Below are 19323 nucleotides of genomic sequence, written 5' to 3' on the forward strand. Positions count from 1 at the left end.
TTTTTGTAGTTGCTACTTCATGGTTCTCTCCAGACTGATAAATTCACCAAAATAAAAAAAGCTGGATCCAGCATTTAAAAAACCATGAAACCAAGTACATGCAGAATAGAGAAACTTTCCCAGTCATTCAGTTACTATTGTTTAACAAGCCATCCGACTCGACAGTTTTCTAGAACTGCCAATCAACTTAATTAGATGTATTTTTCCAGCATCTGAGAAAATGTTGTTGCTTGTTATTTCCCTGGTCAAATTAGGTGTATCTGTAAAAGTTAACAAGCATAACAATTTGTCAAACACAAGCTTGTAGAAATTAGACTAGCTAGTAYCAGATCAAGCTGGCAGAAGGAAAACACTATGTTAAGTTACAGTGGCAAAGATAGTCTGCCTCAACTGATACAGTGGCTCTGTATTAAAGGAATTAATTAATTAAAGGAAATATGTTACCTTAATTTCCATATTAATTGTTGAATTTTCAGAAGTTTGGAACATTGAAGTCAATAGCAGGTTTGTTATTGTGGGACAACACAGTCTGTGTCAAGCCTTGATCACACTGAAAAAAAATGTTTATATACAACCCTCACCTGCTTGGCACTTCTTTCAAAGACCACATACTGTTGGCACTGATCAAGACGTCTTTTACGCATGGTCCAATAATGTAGCACACGGTTCTCCCTCTGGAAGAGTTCATTCAAGATATCTGGAAAGGGAAAAAATATTTCAACAGAATTTATGGCTGCCAAATTTGAATTAGCATATTAAAATCAGTGGAAGAAAGTATTTTATATTACAGAATTTCTGAGGTAATATTTTTGTTTCTCATGTCCATGAAGTGCACAGTTTTCCTTTTTCATTATTATTTATAGGAATGTTGGTTAAAGAAACTAGTGATGTAATTAAAGCTTTTTACTGAAGCCTGTCTTTTCCTCAGATGTTTTTCAAAAAGAGCCAGCCACTGCTCAAGATAAACAGAGCTGAAAACTTAATACGACATATGGATGGCTCTTGACAGGGTTTGCTCAGGAACAGAGCACATGCACAAGTAATCAGAACATGCTTAAAGACTCATATTAATCATCATAAAAAATAACTTCCCATCTGAATGTACCAAATACTATAACTAATTTTTATAATCTAATACATATAGACAAATACATAACCGTAGGTCACTACAATAAGAAATTCAACTTAACCAGACATTAGATGCATAGAGACCAGAGTAATTAAAAACCACACAAACTTACCAAGTTCATTTCTCTTCAGAAAAATTAGAGAATAACAGTATAATTGAATAAGTTGACTTGTTCAAGTATGATAGCGTTCATTAAGCCAAGCCTGACAGAGTTTCCAGGTTAACAAACAATTTAGATACAGGTCACTACAACTCTGTAATTTGTTATTCCATTCCTGAGTATCAGAAACTCTCTGGCATTAAAAAAATCACATCCAAATTCCATCACTAATCTGCAATTCTACATGTCTAGCTTCCTTGATGGCAAAGACTTTTTGCTTAAAACATGCAGATGTTTTCATCTGAACTCTTGCTTCTTTAATGTCTTTTTTTTTTTCCCCCTCCTTCATGCAAATAAATCCCAGCAGTTTCTTGTTAAGCTTACTTTACCCACTGTCAAGCCCTACAGGAGCTACTTACTACTGTAAACCCGGATGACAAGCTGAAATAAGAGAATGGGGAAACATGATGTCTCTGTCAGGTAATTCTGTCAGAAGTGCAAAGACCTCATGGGGCAGCCCTACCATTTGGAAGAAACATAAGAGATCATAAATAAAGATCATTCCTCAAATTAATCCTTTACTTGCTTTTCTACTTACACTCACAACTGGATATTTTCCATGACTATGGATGAAGATTCTCTAGTGCTAGACCTCCTAACATCTTTACATTCCCCCGCCCCATTTTGTTGTTCCGCCAGGCTTTACTTAAAAAAACACCAAACAACTCCAAGCAACAGTTTGACAGACAACAAGCTCACACAAAGCAAGACTGCAGGAAAAAGCATCTCTCTTTCTCTCAGTGCTTTGGGACCAATTACAACCACAGGCCAGAGCCTCCCTGATGGTATGAAACCTGGCTGCATTGTCCTCAATATCCTCTTGCTAGGAAATACAATATTCCCCAGCTCACACAAGGTGCTGAGATCACCTAGAATTTGCTCTTTAGTTGGAAGCTGGTAGCCCACGTTCTCCTGCTGGGCAGGCTAACCTCAGATATGCCTTGCCTGATCTGTCCCTTGGCAAAGTCCATGAGCTTATCTGCTACGAGCAACAGGGCCTCACCTGCTTCCTTAGTTTTATTTCTGCCTCAGGCCACCTCCGAAATGCTTGTTCTGAATATGTGCCAGATTTCTGCGGGGGCAATCTTTATATAATGCAATACATCCAACTGGACACCACATAAAAACAGACATCTTGATAATGACGCAAGTGAAGCCGTTCTAACACACAGCAAGCAAGGTGAATGTAGCTAATTGGAACAGCGTTCGCTCAGTCAGGACAAGATACAGATGGCAAGCCAGTGAGAGACATTTGGCTGAGYGCTGTTAGAGTTACTGCCATTAATTTCTTGGGCTGACAAGGAGCAGAAATAATATCCTATAAAACTGATAGGAAGCTACATTAGATCAATGTTTGATCTCAGGTTTGGATGAACAACTTTGCTTATTTCAAGCCTTCAGAACTATATTTCCTGTTATTTTCTTCCATTCCAACATTAGTCAGGATACCAAATGACTCCCTAAACTTTCCATTTATTCTCCAGGTCCTAACATCTGAAAATTCTCTGAGCCTGTCTCTACATGCTCAGGGCCCTAAGTCAGCCTATCTTGATCTGCAGCTGGAAATAAAGATTAAGTATACCACTGAATTAGTTTTTAAAAAAGTTTAGGAGTTTTGCAAAAATTCAAGAGTTACTCCAGTTTTTAAAGTGTTCAGTTTGACAGATTTTCAGTTTAAAGTGTTCAGTTTAACAGCCAGTTTAATCAGACCAGATATCGAGCACACAGATATTGCTTCAAGGACATATCTGACTATATATAGAGTGTGTGKAACGGTTCCACAGACGTATGTAACCTGTATCTCACCTTAATGAAATAAACACTATTTTATCAGTCCATCTACTCTAGAAAAGAGATAAAAAAAGATCTTCTTACATGTATATCTGAAAAGACAAATCAGAACTTTTAAACTATTTGGTCAGCTACCACCATATCATTGAGACCTAAAATAAAAGCATCTTTGCTAGTTTTAACTTGACTTGCCTTTAATTCTTAGAAACATGTATTATACTGGCTTATACAAAAGGTGAAAAGATGTTAGTGGCTGTAACCTACCCCCCCCCCCTTGGGGATTTTTATCATCTCCCTTTTGTTTTCTTCAAACATTCATCACATACATTTTAGACATGTATCATTTGTCCAGGAATTCACATGTAAACAGAACATACACAGTACTATGGTTATGATATACAGTTATGGTGTAGTTAATGTTCTTAAGGACATTTGCAGAGACTTTTCTTTCCTCATTTGAATACATTTACTTTTATTACAAAAAAGTTTATCCAAAAGCCCCAGTATACTTTTCATTCTTTCAAGAAACCCAATAGCAACAACCTCTTTCTTATTTCTGTTTTGTATTTCCTTGTCTACTACTAAGAGAAGAGCTAAGTGACAAATGTCAGCCACAGTTTTGCAGTTATTGGTAAAGCCAGCATCTGTGTTGAGATTTTGTCTTACACAGTTATAGAAGTGATGTTTTCCTGGGAAGAGAGGAAAAATAATCCTTTGTCCTAGCTGCATGTGCTCAAAGTTTCAATTATCATAATCCAATTATTTTCCTAGCGTGAGAAGTATGGTTAACACCCACTTACCCCTCCAACATGAAAAATTCAACACAGTGAGGTTTTCCATTTGAGTGTGGTTAGCTACACTGGTAAGTTTACCACAAACTGTTTTCTACTCACAGTAAAATGAAGCAGTGAACATAACCTTCAACAGAGTCATAAAATAGTTTAGGGCGGAAATGACCTCTGGAGGTCACCTAAATCCAACCTCCTGCTCAGAGCAGGAATACCTTCAAAGCTGGATCAAGTTGCTCAGGGACTTGTCCAATTGAGTTACAGAAGTTTCCAAGGATAGAGATTCCCCCACCTCTCTGTGCTACCTGTTCTAGTCAGTGCTTTCTCACTTTCACTGTAAGCATTTTTTCCTTATATCCACTCAGAATTTTCCTTGATGTAATTCCTTCCTCTGCTCTTATTGCCATGTTCCTCTGAGTATGGCTCCATCCTCTGTATAATCTGCCTTTCGGTAGCTGAAAACAGCAATTAATTAGACTTAATTAGACTTAGACTTCTCTAAAATAGTCTGTAGCATGGTCTGAGTATTCAGCCACAGCTTCAAAATATGTCAAGCAGATATATGACTGGTAAATAAGTGATTAAAATGTAGTATTTATCTCTCTCTGATCTTTATTCTGCCATCAGTCATGCATATCCTATTAACTTCTGTCATTTTCTCACTTTTTACCTGCAAGCCTTACGGATTTCTCTCCCTGCTTCATTCCCCCACATTCCACCTTAAAAGTGCACTACTCTGAATTTATCTTAGCAAAAGCCAAACACCATGTAATGTATCTTTCCTGCAGCACTTCAGTTGTTGTCTATTTATACATCTAATTTAAACACGACGCCAGCTATCCTGTACTTCATGAAGTTCCTTTATAGTGATTCAGTGATATGATGGGCCTAACAGCATCATTCAGAGGATCATCCTGTACTACCTCAGCAACCCAAAGGAACTCACAGCAGGCACCATACTGATACCATACTGAGTAAGCTTAGATGATCAGCTCCCATCTGGTTTCAGACTGAACATTATCATATGAAAAGTTTATGATTTCATTCTCTGAACAGAAGTGGTGTATTTGAGGCTCAAGTTGCAAGACTAAGTCTAGGCAAGAGATAAATAAATTCAGAGCAATTTTAATTATTTCCTGTTAAGCCTGACAGAACTGTTTCCACTTGGGCAGGACTTCACTGTCCCATCATCAAGTGTGCTGCAGCATGTGATGATCACGTGCTTAGGAGGAACAAAAGAACAAAGAAACCCTTACTTTTCACTTGCTGTTCAGGTGCTTTGATGTGCGTCACCATTCCTGGCATGTTTACGCTGTTCCTGTGCAGGTATTTCAGGAAGACATCAGCATTCCTCCGGGCCAGAGTGCAAGCCTAGAGAGTTAGCAGTATTACATGCTTTGAAGATGCACACATACACCTCCAGAAAGAATGAGGACCTTCCTTGCTCTTTTCCTACTCTTCTTATCCTCTCAACTTTTTGAAAGTGTTGCTTATTAAATCCTTCCATAAACAAGCCAACCCAATCATTAAAATAGTTTTCCAACAAATAGCAGTTAATCCTTAGCTATCTGGCATAAAAAACAAACAACAAAAAATATTTTATTGTAAGATCCTGAAAAGCAATTATTTGCTCTAGAGCTCACAGCTGACAAAGAAGTTTGTTAAACTGAGTGCCCATGCTTATAAAATCACTAGGATACTATAAAACATCCACCACTACTTTAAACAAAAGGTAATCGCTCTGCTGAAGCAAAACCAAAAGTACTGAAATATTAAGACTTGCCCTTTAAAGGCCTTGAGAACTTTCATTCTTTAGAGTTGCATTGTTAAGGCTCAGCCCAGCTATGTTCTTCATCTTAATATACCTCAAGTACTAAAAATAAGGCAGCTAGTCCATATATAATTAGCAGAACATGAAATGCTCCTTTAAAATGTTAAATAAAGGTAGCACAGTTAGGTCCAGTAACAAAGACACCAAGACAGTCATTTGTCAAATTGTTTTAACATAAAGATTGGAAATTCACATGCCAGCACCCAAAAGATCTATTTGATAGTGTACTTAGAGCTATGCTAATACCTTTCTGAATGTTCTCATCTGTGCACTGAGAATAAAGAGGCTTTAAATAAAACTAAGTTATATACTGTGAAGTTTTTCAAGGTGATGTTGGAAAAAGCCTTTTGTTATAGGATTGGTTATGCTGTTTTGCAAGCATCCACTTCACTTTTATTCAGTATGATCAATAACCCCCTTCCCTGGGAAATTAGTTGGAATGAAAACCTTCATTATCTGCAGATTGTTACCCAAATCTAATTTCTCCCAGATGCTTGTACAGCATCTTTCCTCCTTCTGTATTCTACAGTAGTCCAAGCACATCTGAGAGTTGCTCTGATGCACGGGCAGCCATGGCACTACGGGGTTGTCACTTCTTTTCCAAAGAAGCAGCTTTTAAGTGTTCTTTAGAATGACAGTTGCTCAAAGCATTGATTCCCAACTCCACTGCAGTCACAGTGGGAAACCTGCTATCTATTGAAGTTCAACAGGAAGTATATTTATAAAACTGGCTACAATTTTATACACTTGGCAATATTCTCCTAATCACTGTCAGAAGCTGTTAATGTGCCACTTCCTGCACCTTTGCAATTCAGGACATTCACGAGCTTTTAAACGGGTCTTGGGTTGTTGCTTTCCACATGCATTTCAGTGCTGTGAGAACAAGTGTTTAACTGCATGCTTTCCAAGACACAGAAGAATACAGAAGTGGTAAGTACTACCTTTAGGAATGCCTCCTTCTGTTCCAGGTGCTTGCTTATCATGGGGGTAACGTGGTCTGTTTCAGAGTTGGGACCCAGTTTGTCCGCTCCCCCGCACCAGTCTTCTTCTCGCTTATATTCCTGCTCCAGACTTTCCAGCACACTGCACACCTATTGGGCAGGAATCAAATGCAAATTTCAAACAAAATTTAGTAAGACAAAATTCAATGGCAGATAGTAATTCAAGTGAAAAAAATTGAAAATCAATCTACCCCAACATATAACCTAGGTTCTGACATGTTTTAGGGACTTAAGGGAAGGTAACTAACAGTATTAATCATATGAAGGACTTGCATTAAGGCCTCTGCTACTATAACCTGCTTATGCAAAACTTTCTGATACAAGCAGAAATTCATCCTAGTACTTTGTACATTGTGTTTCACCTTGACAGTATTTTCCAAGCCTTTTCCTGAATTAAAAATAAGAATCTGAACAATATTCAAGGGGAAAGAGATAGAAGAGGCAAATAATGATTCAAGGTTTCACCAGTAAACACTGCATATTTTAAGCATTTTGGTAACTTACCTTCTTTGATTTTTGCTAACTGAATTAAGTGCAGCCAGACAAATTACACTAGCCTATTAGTGGTCAGTGCAATTCTACTACTACTCATTTTAAAATTCAGTTCTGTGCTTCTAAGGCATCTAGGAAGAGGATTTGCTTTTTGTAGTTTTTGTATTTTATAACAGCACGCATTATCAAACAGTAAACCTAACCAAGCCTAAACAACTATACTTTTAAGTACTGTTGTTTATCCCCTATACAGGGGAGTTATCCAAAGCAGACACAGTTCATAGCATTTCTGTACCTGTTCAGAAGTTTTATAGAAGGCCACAGAGGCATTCACAAGCTTGAGGCGGTCCTCCATCTTGAGCATCAATTGTTGCCAGTGGGAAGCAACCTTCTCTGCACACTCCCTGATCATATCCATGTCATAGTGATTAGCCTGCAGCATTGCCTCTGCCTTTTGCTGGACCTGTAGGGCACTCTGATGCGTTTTCTGACAAGAGATCAAAATCCAGGAGTTCAGTGGAGCGTTTATTTTCTTGAAGACCTCAAAGGCTCACATTTCCCATGTGTCAACGACACTTCACTTATACATGCACACACCCACAAAATCAAAAATAATCCCTTGAATACTAGTCACTGCCTAGGGACTTTACTACACAAACTCAAAGAAAAAAGAATGAAGTGGAAATTTATCATCAAAACAACAATGATCAGTCATCTGTGAGCATTAGCCACTGCATAGCATTGAGCCATACATGGCAAAATGATATTGCAGTAGAGAACCTTATCATAATTATGGATTCCGGGTTGACTTTTTTCCCCTCCATGGTTAGACAAATAGTATCTTTTTTGGCTTGACTGCTATTATTGCAGGTTTTCTGCAATCTATTGGACATTAGTGTTGAGCAAATGAAGGGGTAGGCATGCAGGATAATACAAAACACAACTGTCCATTCATTATAAATAATTCTTAACCTTAGTTCTCTGAATGCATCTATGTATGCATGTACATGTATACTTGTCTAAAATCTGGAACTCCTAACTGTAATAAGTATAACAGAGTACGAAATGACCCAGAAAATGTAGAATTTAAGTTTCATAATCATTTATCCATAAACGGACAAATGCCTAGAGCTCTCATGATTTTATTTTTATTTTTTTAATACTGAAGAGTTACCAAAGCTCTCAAAAGCAAGGACACATATAGTGCAAACTGTAAAACAACAGAGTAGGGAAATCCTGCCCCACAGAGTGGCAGGAAAACGTGAAACAGTTTGCCAAACAGGCTACCTCAGAAAATATTTTTCCCAAAGAATCATAATATTTTTTCATCTTTCAGCAAACGTCAAGTTCTTCTGCAATATACATAGCCAATATCACCATAAGTGCTTTGATAGCGCATAAAAATTAGCTATAATTACTAGATAGTGATAATACTGCATTACAATTGATCAAGATCTCTGTCCAATTTCAGCACAGARATCACCAACCCACAACATTTAACTTGAAAATCAATTAGCGAAATCTTGGGGTCTGGGAGAGAGGTAGAGCCAAGAAGGGGAAGAACAGGACACCGCCAAACATAATTCAGAAAAAACTACTGCCCAACAAAAATGATGATGTTAAAAGACTATAACAGAGTACACTCAATTGATGGTGCTGTTTTGTGAGTTAACTTTATCAATTAACCTTATATTGTTGTGTTCTAACAATAAATGGAAATATTTTAAGTTAAATTGCTGTGAACAGACTTGTTTGATTTATTAAAGCTTTCTCCATTCCTATCAAATCAAAAAATGTCTAGCACTTTACAAAGCTACAAAAAGGTACTGAGAACAGTCATTCATCTGGAACTGTCATTCCAAAATKAACAGGAACAAAACCCCCATGTTCCCAACAAACATTTTCAGCTCCTCGTCKTCAGATGATTTCAATAACTTTTCCCAAACACACAAAATACTACATTAACCCAACAGAATGAAAAGATGTAGAAAAGATACTCTCTTTACCGTAGTGCTTTTTACAGGGACTTATGAACTGTGCTACAAGACTCCTTGAAAATGGTCAGTGAAATGGTGTTTTTACCTCTATTGCATGTTGGAATTGCTCATGTTCCCTCTGCAACTGTTCAGCCTCCTGCAGAGAACTAGCAGTGATCAGCCCAGCATTCAACATTGACTCCCCATTTCGGATCCAGCCCAAAACCTGCAACAAAAGAGAAGTCCATAAACTATGTAATCCCACTGCCAATCAGGAAGAAAAGCATCACTGCTAGAAACAAAAATGCTTAGGATCATATGTGATATTTGAATTGAGGACTAAATCGTTCATTCATTATACATTTATAATGGTTTATATATTCAATACAACATAGTGAATTATACTTTCACTATAATCAAGTGCCTATTTCACTCAGTTGACATCTCTGTCTTTCAATCACCTACTACATGTTTGTGGTTTCAGCTGTTATTGGAASAAGGTTGTGTTTCTGAATGTCACTTCTGTCACCCGGAAAACAGCAACAAGCTACAAGCCATACTTGCTAAAGAGCCAGTATCAGTTGTATGAGTTTAGTAAAACCATAAACAAATAATTCTGAATATTCATGTTGAGTAAAACCACCACTGTTTTCTAGTTTAAAAACTAATTTGGTTGACAACAGTTTTCAGKATATGCCTTGGCTCATCCAGTGAAGCCACGAGAATCACATGGTGGGAAAGAGCCTGAAGAGGCCACCGAGTACATTCCTTACCAAAGGCAGCATCATGTACCTTAGGGTCCCTACCAAAAGGTCTACGCGTTGTTTATCAGATCCTTTTTGGAGGATGCACTCATTTATGAATTTATGAGTGCATACAGGGTGTGTCTTAGTAACCCCTCAACTTGTCTTCAGGTCATGCACTGTCATCTGTGCAACTTTCTCACAAAACTACTACGTCTGCCCCATATCTGTATTGCTGATTTTTCTTGCCAGTATATTATGCTCTGCATTTCACTAAAATTCATCCTCTTCTTGCAGARCAATTCTCTAATATGTATAGATCATTCTGAACAGCAATCCAATGTCTTCCAATATATTCACACTTCTTTTCCAGCTTTTTTGTCATCTTCAAAWTTAAAAGCATAATCTCTACCCTAACAGGCAGATTTTTTTGCGTAAAAACATGAACCTGTATCCAAATCCAGAACCGATTGCTACAGAATCATTTTGAAATGTGCTTTCCATTTCAGTGAGTCACTTATTTTTTTTTAACTGAGTATGGTTTTCTAGCAAGTTATCATTCATACATGCTCTCATATGCCATTCTCATAGCAAGCTACAGCCAGATAGACTCAACTAAACTATTTTGAAAGCTTTTATTAAAGAAAGATCTATGCCATCTGCTTTTTCACCTCTATCCAGAAGATCTTCTACAGGATTTATCACAGAGAAACCATGTCTAACTAATCTATGTTGGCCTTTTGTCCTCTCCTTGTTATTAATTAGGTTTAATAATCTACTTGTTTCAATATTTTTGCTGGCAGTTATGTTGAAGTATAATCCCTTCCATAGCTAATCCTTTCCACTTTTGAGAAGTGGATGTTGAGTTCCAGTCCTCCAGATCTCATCCAATTTCCAGAAATTTACAAAAAATAATCACTAATGCCTACAAGATCATACCAGGCAGTTTTGTAGGTATCCTAGGGGAATTCGTTTGGGCCAAGTTGATTTTAAATAACCGGTTTAAGCAAACCTACTCCAATCTTGTTTTATATATTGATTTTTAACATTCAACCACCGATACTAGTTATATTAATTGCCAAATCATAGTTAATTCTTAATACTAAATACATGATCTGGTGACCCATCTATGACACTACTCCAGATTATAACTAGGTGAGTCAGGACAACATGACCATAATGATAGATTGAAAACAGAGAGGGAAACAATGAAGAGGTCTATTAAAGGCCAAATCCTTAAAACGAAAAACACGTGTGGTCTACATCCAAAGTATGTTCTCATGTGTCTTTAACAGCTTGAAGCAGCTGAGGTCTAGCCACGTTTGCACAAGATCCATTCCCACAAATTTGCATCTCAGTCTCACCTTGTGCAATATGCTTGTCCAGACAGCAATATTGTTACATTAGTAATACACTTCTTTCCAATTCTGCCTGCGCAATTTAATTGCCAACAAGCTTATTCTTTTCTTTTTTTTTCCCCCCCCTACTGATAGCGTGTATTTGAATCCTTCTAGGTAAGACTTGCCAGTTCATAGAAAAGAATAAATCTACAGTGTAGAGGTAGGGCATGACAGCAACTCACAGGTGATCTCCTTGACATCCTACCACACACAGTAAAGACCCTCTGGCACAGGACTTGCTATTTCAAACAGAGTGATTTGCCCTCCTGCTGGTCCCAGAAGAGGGCAGAAGCAAAGCTACTGGAATACACAGGAGGAAAAATTGCCAGTAGTACTTCCCCTTCCTCAGCCTTCTGCTTAAGTTCTGTGGGGAAATGCAAGTGCTAGTAAATAACAAGCCTGATTTTTTTTTCCTTTCTTCCCAATGCTGCTGCTTTCTAACATTCACTGACATGCTTCCATCACCTCAGAGTTTGAGGGGACTGCATGCCCCATCTTTCTGACTCCAACCCTCTTCGGCCTTTGGAAGGCTAGAAAAGCATTAGCAGAGCACTAGAAGAACTGTGGAAATGAAGCTGGCAATTTGGCAAACTTGAAAGGATCAAGCAGGTAGTTATACAGCTAAATACTTGATTTAAGTTTAGTTGCTTAGACTGTTTTTTTCATTCTAACTAAACATGTTCACAAGACATACCTGCTTTGGGCTACTGTCCTTTCCATATACATCTGGCATGATTTGGACTGCCAGGACACTCATCCTGAGTACTGGTCTACTATTTCAAGAGAATGAGAGCTCAAGCACCAGTCTATGTTTGCACCAAGCTAAGAGACCTACATGTGCGAATCAAAGGCAGTTCAAGGTCCTCCTGAAGGTACAAATTTGGAGTACATTGTTGTATGGATAAAGCTACGAATACATTCAACAACAAACATCATGACCAGGCCAGCAGATAGTATTGCACTGCAAAAGTCTAACCAATGTAGTAAAATCAATGCATTTTGGCACTTGGAGGAGATTACTTAATATGAAGCATCTGCAGGTAGAGAAAGCATTCATTCTACAAAGTGAATATCTAAAAGCAATTGCAGCAGTAAGTAATCCATCAGCTATGTATTTTAGATTCATTCAGTGACCAAGAAAAAGTTTTTCTGGCAAATACGCAGATGGAGTTCTGGATAAGATAGATACTTTCTTGTCTAAATCTCTGCCTCTATCTAACCACTTCATATTATTGTAGACTACATACACATATAGCTATTTGTATATATAAAGTGTGAAAATACAATAGCAGGAATGCAACTTTTGGCAGAAAAAAAAAAATCAAACGAAAAGCTTGTTAAAGTCTTTAAACAGAGACAGTATCCCATCTACATAACAAGTATGCTTACACCCAGTTCATCAACAATAAATCTGGCAGGAAATCACAGCAAATGAACTGGAAAACCATGTGTTCACTGCTTCAGGCAATAAAATACAAATAAAACAGACTGGAGAGGAGGTTTACTGTGTCATGTTACTCTCAGGTAATGTATCTTGTAAGCTATGAAGCTTTTCCCAGTTCAGAGGAAACAGCAAAAGAAAAAAAAATCCCACTTCCTGATATTTAATAGATCAAATCAGATATGGGTTTCTGAAATGACAACCGAAACAGAGAACTAAAAGTTATTAGCCCTAAAACACTCCAAAGAGAATGAAAAGCAGTCCAATCAGAAAACATAACCTTAAACTTCAGTTCTATTCAGTTTTTAGATCTTCAAATTTGGAAAGTACTACAGATTCATATTTTACAGTGAAAACTGGGAGATGGAATTTGTAATACACGAACATGCTGTCAGCTAGGTGTTCGTGTAGGCTTATTTGAAAATTTACACCTAAAGCACAACAGTTTTTTTTTTGTTTGTTTTTGCATAAACATTTAATTTAACATAAAATACCAAGGCACAGAGATGTCTTTCTGGAATACAAAATAGAATGCATTTTTCTCCTAAATCCCAGTCTAGAATAGCATACTATTGATACCTTTATGAACTAAAGATGAACTCATTTCTTCTAGTGTTTTTCCTAATCTAAACTTGAGTTTCAATTCAGGCTAGTAATGGACCAGACAAGWTGCAAAGACGTTACAGAATGAATCTTCCAGCCACATACTAAATCTGACATGGATATTCATGTCACAATTTTAAATTCATGATATTCATCTTTTGTTTGTATCTGCCAAAATACAGAATATCTGTCCTACAAACACATGGCAAACAGAGATTTAAACTGTTTTTTCTTGTTACATTTAACTTCCTTGCAAACCAAACTAACAGCATGGCACTTATATTACACTTCAGTGTCATACTACAAAATAGTTATCTATATTGTGTGCTCTAAGTGCTGTATTCTGTGCTGTAAATGAATATTATTTCAGTAGTGAGTGAAYGATTTTTTCCTTGCACTAACCCATCCTATCCTAACCTACTGATGTGCCATAAAAGAAAGAGATTGCCTCAGCTGGCAAACAAGTCTTTGCATTCAAGAATAAATCAGGCATGGTGCATATGACACCAACTTGAGTCCTTCTTTTCATCCTTAAGTAGCATGTAACTGAGTGCAGAAAGTTGTTGCACATCAGGATAATTTATCTCAGTCATTACTCACATGCAAGAGTAATCTGCATTTCACATTTAGCAGATAAACAAGTGCTAAAGGGGATAAAGGATACTTCTGTTAAGTACGCTTAGGCTTGTGCAAGGTGGTCATACACTTGGTTAATGCTGCAGACTGCAGTCACAGCAAACTACCAGATCTTTGCATTCCTTTAAATTAAACCTGCACACACACTTTGTCTCCCACTACAGATAGTCACCAACTCCTTCCTGAAAGTACTTTGGGAACCTTCTGTTCACCAGTCCTATACTCACTGGATTCCTTTATTTCATTGCAGTTTGGGAGCTTTCATATTCATAATGTCATAATGATGAATTTTTATAGGAGCTTATGAGAAATAGAAAAAGGACAAATTACGGGACATCTGTTATGGGACATACTAATATAACAAACTTTTGTAGACCTCTGTGAAGCTGCCAAGAGTGAATAAGGTCAAGAACTCTTACTTCCCTTGTTTATTTATTTATTTTTTTTAAACTTTCACTAACTTTATCAGGTTTTGCCCATAGCATCTCAAAATTCACCAAAAGTTCAGGCATTTATCAGATAAAGACCTCAAAAATTGCCATGTCATTGTCAGAAAAATAATCTTCATTTTTCTTATCCAGGAAAGTAAACTCTGCTGATACATATAATCACTATTTGAAGATGTCGTAAACAATTTACAAAGCCACATTAGGCCAGTGTTCAGGGAATATCAATGAGCATTTTTATTAATCAGAACACAGATGATAAAAGTATAGATTTTAAATCCATAAAGTTACTCAGCACTTTAAACATTTAACACRTATCCATGCACAAGTAGACGCTGTTAATGCACATTAAAAATGCACTTGTACTAGCACAGGAGGCAACCTCTTAGGTGTTCAATTCAAAGCCCTCTCCTCCTAAAAAAGCAGAAAGTAATTTCCCCTTTCTGTTTGCAGGGATATATTCCCCCCCCCCCCCGGTAGGTGTGGTATACCACCTCTTGGGGGCCAGTAACCTTGAGGGACTCCTACCTGCTTGACTTCAGCCTGCAGGTGGCGAAGCTGCACGCACTGCTCCAAGTGCTTGCGGTGCTGCTCAGCAGCTACGTCCAGCTCCTGCTGCTTCTCGTGAAGAAACTCCAGCAGATCCTGAACGCGAGTTGCCATGTCCACGTCTCGGTCGCAGAGTAGCTCCACACCTGTAACCAGCCACTCATTCACAACTGACTTACAAGCCTTTCCTAGCAAAGTACCACATTTCCACAGTTGTAGGCTTTCCTAGTTTCTTCTCTCAGTATAACTCAGTTTTCTGGGGCATTTGTTTAAGTGAGCATAATTTTTGCACTCTTCCAAATATACAAAATTGGGATTTTTATATATATTTTAGAAACCTGAGATTTACTGATGCACGTAACTGCATACAGACAAAAGGACATCAAGCAAAGGGGCATAAGAAATGAAAAAAGACAACTTCCTACTTGAAAGCAAGCAAAAGGTTATGGCTTGATTAAATTGCTCCAGGTATAAAATTAACTCCCCACTATTTAGTCTAACCTTACTGACTTTCTGAGCTTTTTCAGTAGAATTTCTTCCCTAAAAGCTAAACATTTTCAGGTGTTGCTGTCTCCTAGTTAATGATCACAAGTCATAACAATTCCATATTCACATAAATGTTATCGGATGATTCAAATACAAAGAAAGCAGAAAGGGGAGGGGGGAGGATATTCCCCCCTTCTCCAGTTTACCAGCATCTCTGTCATTTTAGCATGTCCCACAGACAGACAACTGGATAGTTCTTGTAAAGGCAGTGCCCTGAACAGCCCGACAGAGGCATCTTACCAGATGCCTGTACTTCATTGACATACTGCAGCAGATCTTGCCCTTGGTGGATGACATCAAAGGTCAAGTTATTCATGGTCAGGGCTTTGTCCGCATGATGCTGGAGCCTCTGTTCTGCTATTGTGAGATCTTCAGTGTCAAAGTCGTTCATTTGCTGAGAGAGTTCATCATTCCAAGACTCGAGATCTGAAATTATCTAGGAGAAAAAAGAGGAAAACAATGGTCACTTCTTGCTAGACAATATGTGCTTTATTTCCAAAGTTGCACGTAGGAAGATGGAGGTCAGAAACTTGAGTTACCCAGTATTGACTGACTTCACTAACCAGGTTCAACATGGTTCAGACACAGGCTATTTCAGCATGGGATTTAAATTCTGGCAAATGCAGAAGAATACATCTCTCATCTCTCAATCCATGCTTGCCTTGTCAAAGCCTGTGSTACTATGAGTGGCTAGCCTTGTCTGAAGTACTCAATCATGAGCATGTCACTTGTGAAATAGATGAAATATTTAGAGAAAAATGTTGATCTAATATCTTTTTTCAGTTCTTCAGACTGCACTAAGTAATAATTCATATATTAAGTGCTAGCTTAGCTCTCATTATTTTACTGAAGCTCTTTTACAAGCAGGTCAAATCTACCTCTCTGTGAGGTAGAACAGCCGAACTCTGAAAGCACATTCAAATTCTAAAAAAGAAAAAACAACTAAGAAGCGGTTCTATCACAAAAGGGAGGATACTTACTGAATGGAGTAAGAAYAAAACACAGCACACAGTTAAATTTACTTGCTGAAATCACGCAGCCCCACTTCAGTTTGTACTTCAGTTCCGGATTTTACTCTCAGCCATAAAACACCCTGAAGAGTAGTAGTGAAAAAAGTACTTCTAACACACATATGACAACTATAAGTCCTCTTCCTCTGTCCACACAAGTGAATTTTATTTATGATATTCCTAAACCTGGCTGATTCCTGGTAGTTGACATTATTTAGTTAATCAGAAATGGAAAAATATTCCTTTTGATTAGATTATAGAACTGTTTTTAAGTAAAACATAGTAATACCCAAGTAGAGTCCTTACAAATCCCATTGCTCAAAAAGGGCTGGGCTCTTATGACACAGGTGTGATGCATTCGCTACTTATTTCAAACAAGCTGTTTGATACACTTGTTCCTCAAGCCTGTTACCATTTTCTTGAATTTTTTTGCCAAAAGTTACTGTAGACAATGGGGAAAGAAAAAATGTTAGGCATCTAGAGCTAAGCCATGCTTGATTGGTGAGTTCTGAGATTTCAGAAGAAGGACAAACTGACATGAACAGTGCTAAATGAGAGGGGAAAACATCTATTTGTGCAGCAAAATGATCAAAAAGAAGATCTGGCCACATTGGTATTAGCAACAAATTGCTGTTTGCAGAAATATTTAATAAGTGTCATTTGCTGTCAGCAAAAGGAGTATGCCACTATGCTTTCTGAGTAGCCCAGCTGCAATGTTACTGAGACAATTAAACTGCAACAGAAATTGCAGGAAAAACGAACCTTGCAGAAAAAAATAGAATTGAAGATAAAGTAAGATTAAATCATCTGTATAAAGTTTCTATAGTTGGCTACAATCTCTCTTCTCATTCTGCTTAGCCGAGGCCATAAAAACTGGACTCTAAGCAATTATTTTAAAACTGTGGCATCAGTTAGCAACTTTGTTTTAAAGATGATTTACAAAAATCTTACTGGATTCAATAAGTATTCATGTTTTGCATCATGCCATGAGGGGAGATGCCAAATAATTAGCAAACACATTTGCAATCCCTAATCCTGATCATCCAACCCCTATCCAAGTGAAAATGGGAAGAAATTCATGTTTCAGAGGTRACACTGAAAACAAAAACTGATGGTCAGGGGATACAGGAAAATAAACAGGCCAAGGCTTTTATCCACTGCTCACAGTTTCTTTAGTCTCTGCTGTGTGTGCTCTGAACATCATGTACAAAACCTAGTCATGCCTTATGAGTGGTGTCCTTCCCAAACATGTACACAAACTTCCCTTGCCCCCAAAAATCCCTCACAATTTCTGTTTATATTCCTTTAACTCGGTCCATTTCCAATATGTCTCATCACCTTCTCTCTGTTCTTCATCTCCTTTCAGCTAATCTGAAGTGTTTTACAAACTTCAGCCTGAGAAATCACTCTGCTCCTGCTAATCCACTTTCCTGCTCTTGCACGCCTCAGATCTCTTCCCACCTCGTCTTCAGAAGCTCCAAAACTCTTCCTCTAACACATCTGCTTTGGGATACGCTTTTAGATATTTAGTTTCTTATCACACAGTAAAGCGAGTGAGCTACCCCTTGAAATACACTGGAGGGTAAAGGAGAGCGAGATTTCTTATTACTGGAAAAACCACGCATTGCCATAGCTTTGTCTGTAAAATGGGATTGTTTTTCTACTTTCATGAGCATATACTAATTTCTATCCAGCTTAATGAGTCTGAATTCTAAGACACGTTACACAGCATATCACTTCAAACTACATAACAAGCCACTCAGTGGCGGTGCTGTTATTTTTCACTAGAGGCAGCTTGATAACCACAAAGATCATTAGCGTGAATATGTTTTCTGGTAACTCTCAGTCTGGGAATGAATGAATGTTCATTTGTTACTAAAAACAGCAAAGACAGTCTAAGATTTGCTTCCTCTAATCATCCATTGTATTATGGAAAATTCTCAGCYATCGGGTTTACCATCTCATTGTCAACCAGTTCAGACAATATTCTTAAGTTATTCTTTAAAAATAATTACAGTTAGACTTGATCAAACAGAGAAATATGAATGTTAAAGAAGATCRTGAACTCTGCCATCTTTTAGAGTCCAAATATCATTAAAAACTGGCTTTGGTTTAACATGGCACATTGTGCTACTGTTTTTAAAACAAAACCAATGCCCCCCTGTTCCAAGAACCCAGCAGCTTACCTGCCTTACTGTCAAACTGAGTGAAAATAAAGTAATAAACATCAAAGGCCAATCACAGCAGTAAAGTATTGTGGTTAAGCTTAAGCACTTTTATATTAATGGAATGATTGACTTTAATTAGACTGCAGTCACTACATCCTCTCATACTATTCTGGGATTCACTGTGCCTGACACAAATGACAGGTAGTTTTAAAAGGTCGGCACTGTGTCACTTCAGTCGGGAGTTTTCAGTGATACTGCCCCCAAAGAACAGCATTTTAAGAAGTGTAACTTGTTTCCACACTATTTTTTGCAAGTCCGAGGTTAAGATCACAGCTCACACATTCTCTGAGTTAGTCTGAAACACTCAGTGTAAGTACATGGCATTCCCTGTCCTTTTTAAAAGCACAAGAAAATCCATGATATAAATAAATCACGTCATGGCTAGTCCTATACTCTTTCSAAAGAGAGGAAGCCCTAGTACACCTCATAGCTGAGTATCTTAACAATATTAGAAATCGTTACACACTTTTCCAGCAGTAATTGGGTGGCTCAAGGTGACCTATTTCAGCCATTAGGATCCTGCAGTGCAAATCTGAAGGTATTGATGGTAGTT

At 37.7% G+C, this 19323-nt stretch overlaps 1 protein-coding gene across 1 annotated transcript in view; it reads right to left on the bottom strand.

Annotated features, from left to right (window-relative positions):
- Window positions 1-572: 572 nt before the first annotated feature.
- The window catches only part of LOC146597436 (triple functional domain protein), a gene marked incomplete at its 3' end in the record, with an annotated part of 147741 nt that continues 128990 nt past the window's right edge, over window positions 573-19323 (bottom strand). Inside the window, exons 14-20 of the mRNA XM_085302089.1 lie at window positions 15773-15968; window positions 14966-15132; window positions 9275-9394; window positions 7488-7679; window positions 6641-6790; window positions 5125-5239; window positions 573-697 (exon numbers count right to left, since the gene is read on the bottom strand). Coding sequence (XP_085158215.1) covers window positions 573-697; window positions 5125-5239; window positions 6641-6790; window positions 7488-7679; window positions 9275-9394; window positions 14966-15132; window positions 15773-15968 — 1065 coding nt within the window. The remainder of the gene's footprint in view (window positions 698-5124; window positions 5240-6640; window positions 6791-7487; window positions 7680-9274; window positions 9395-14965; window positions 15133-15772; window positions 15969-19323) is intronic.

Source organism: Rhea americana, unplaced genomic scaffold (genome assembly GCF_003343005.1).
Source record: "Rhea americana isolate MKP2758 unplaced genomic scaffold, rheAme1 scaffold_185, whole genome shotgun sequence".
In the NCBI taxonomy this organism is placed as follows: Eukaryota; Metazoa; Chordata; class Aves; order Rheiformes; family Rheidae; genus Rhea; species Rhea americana.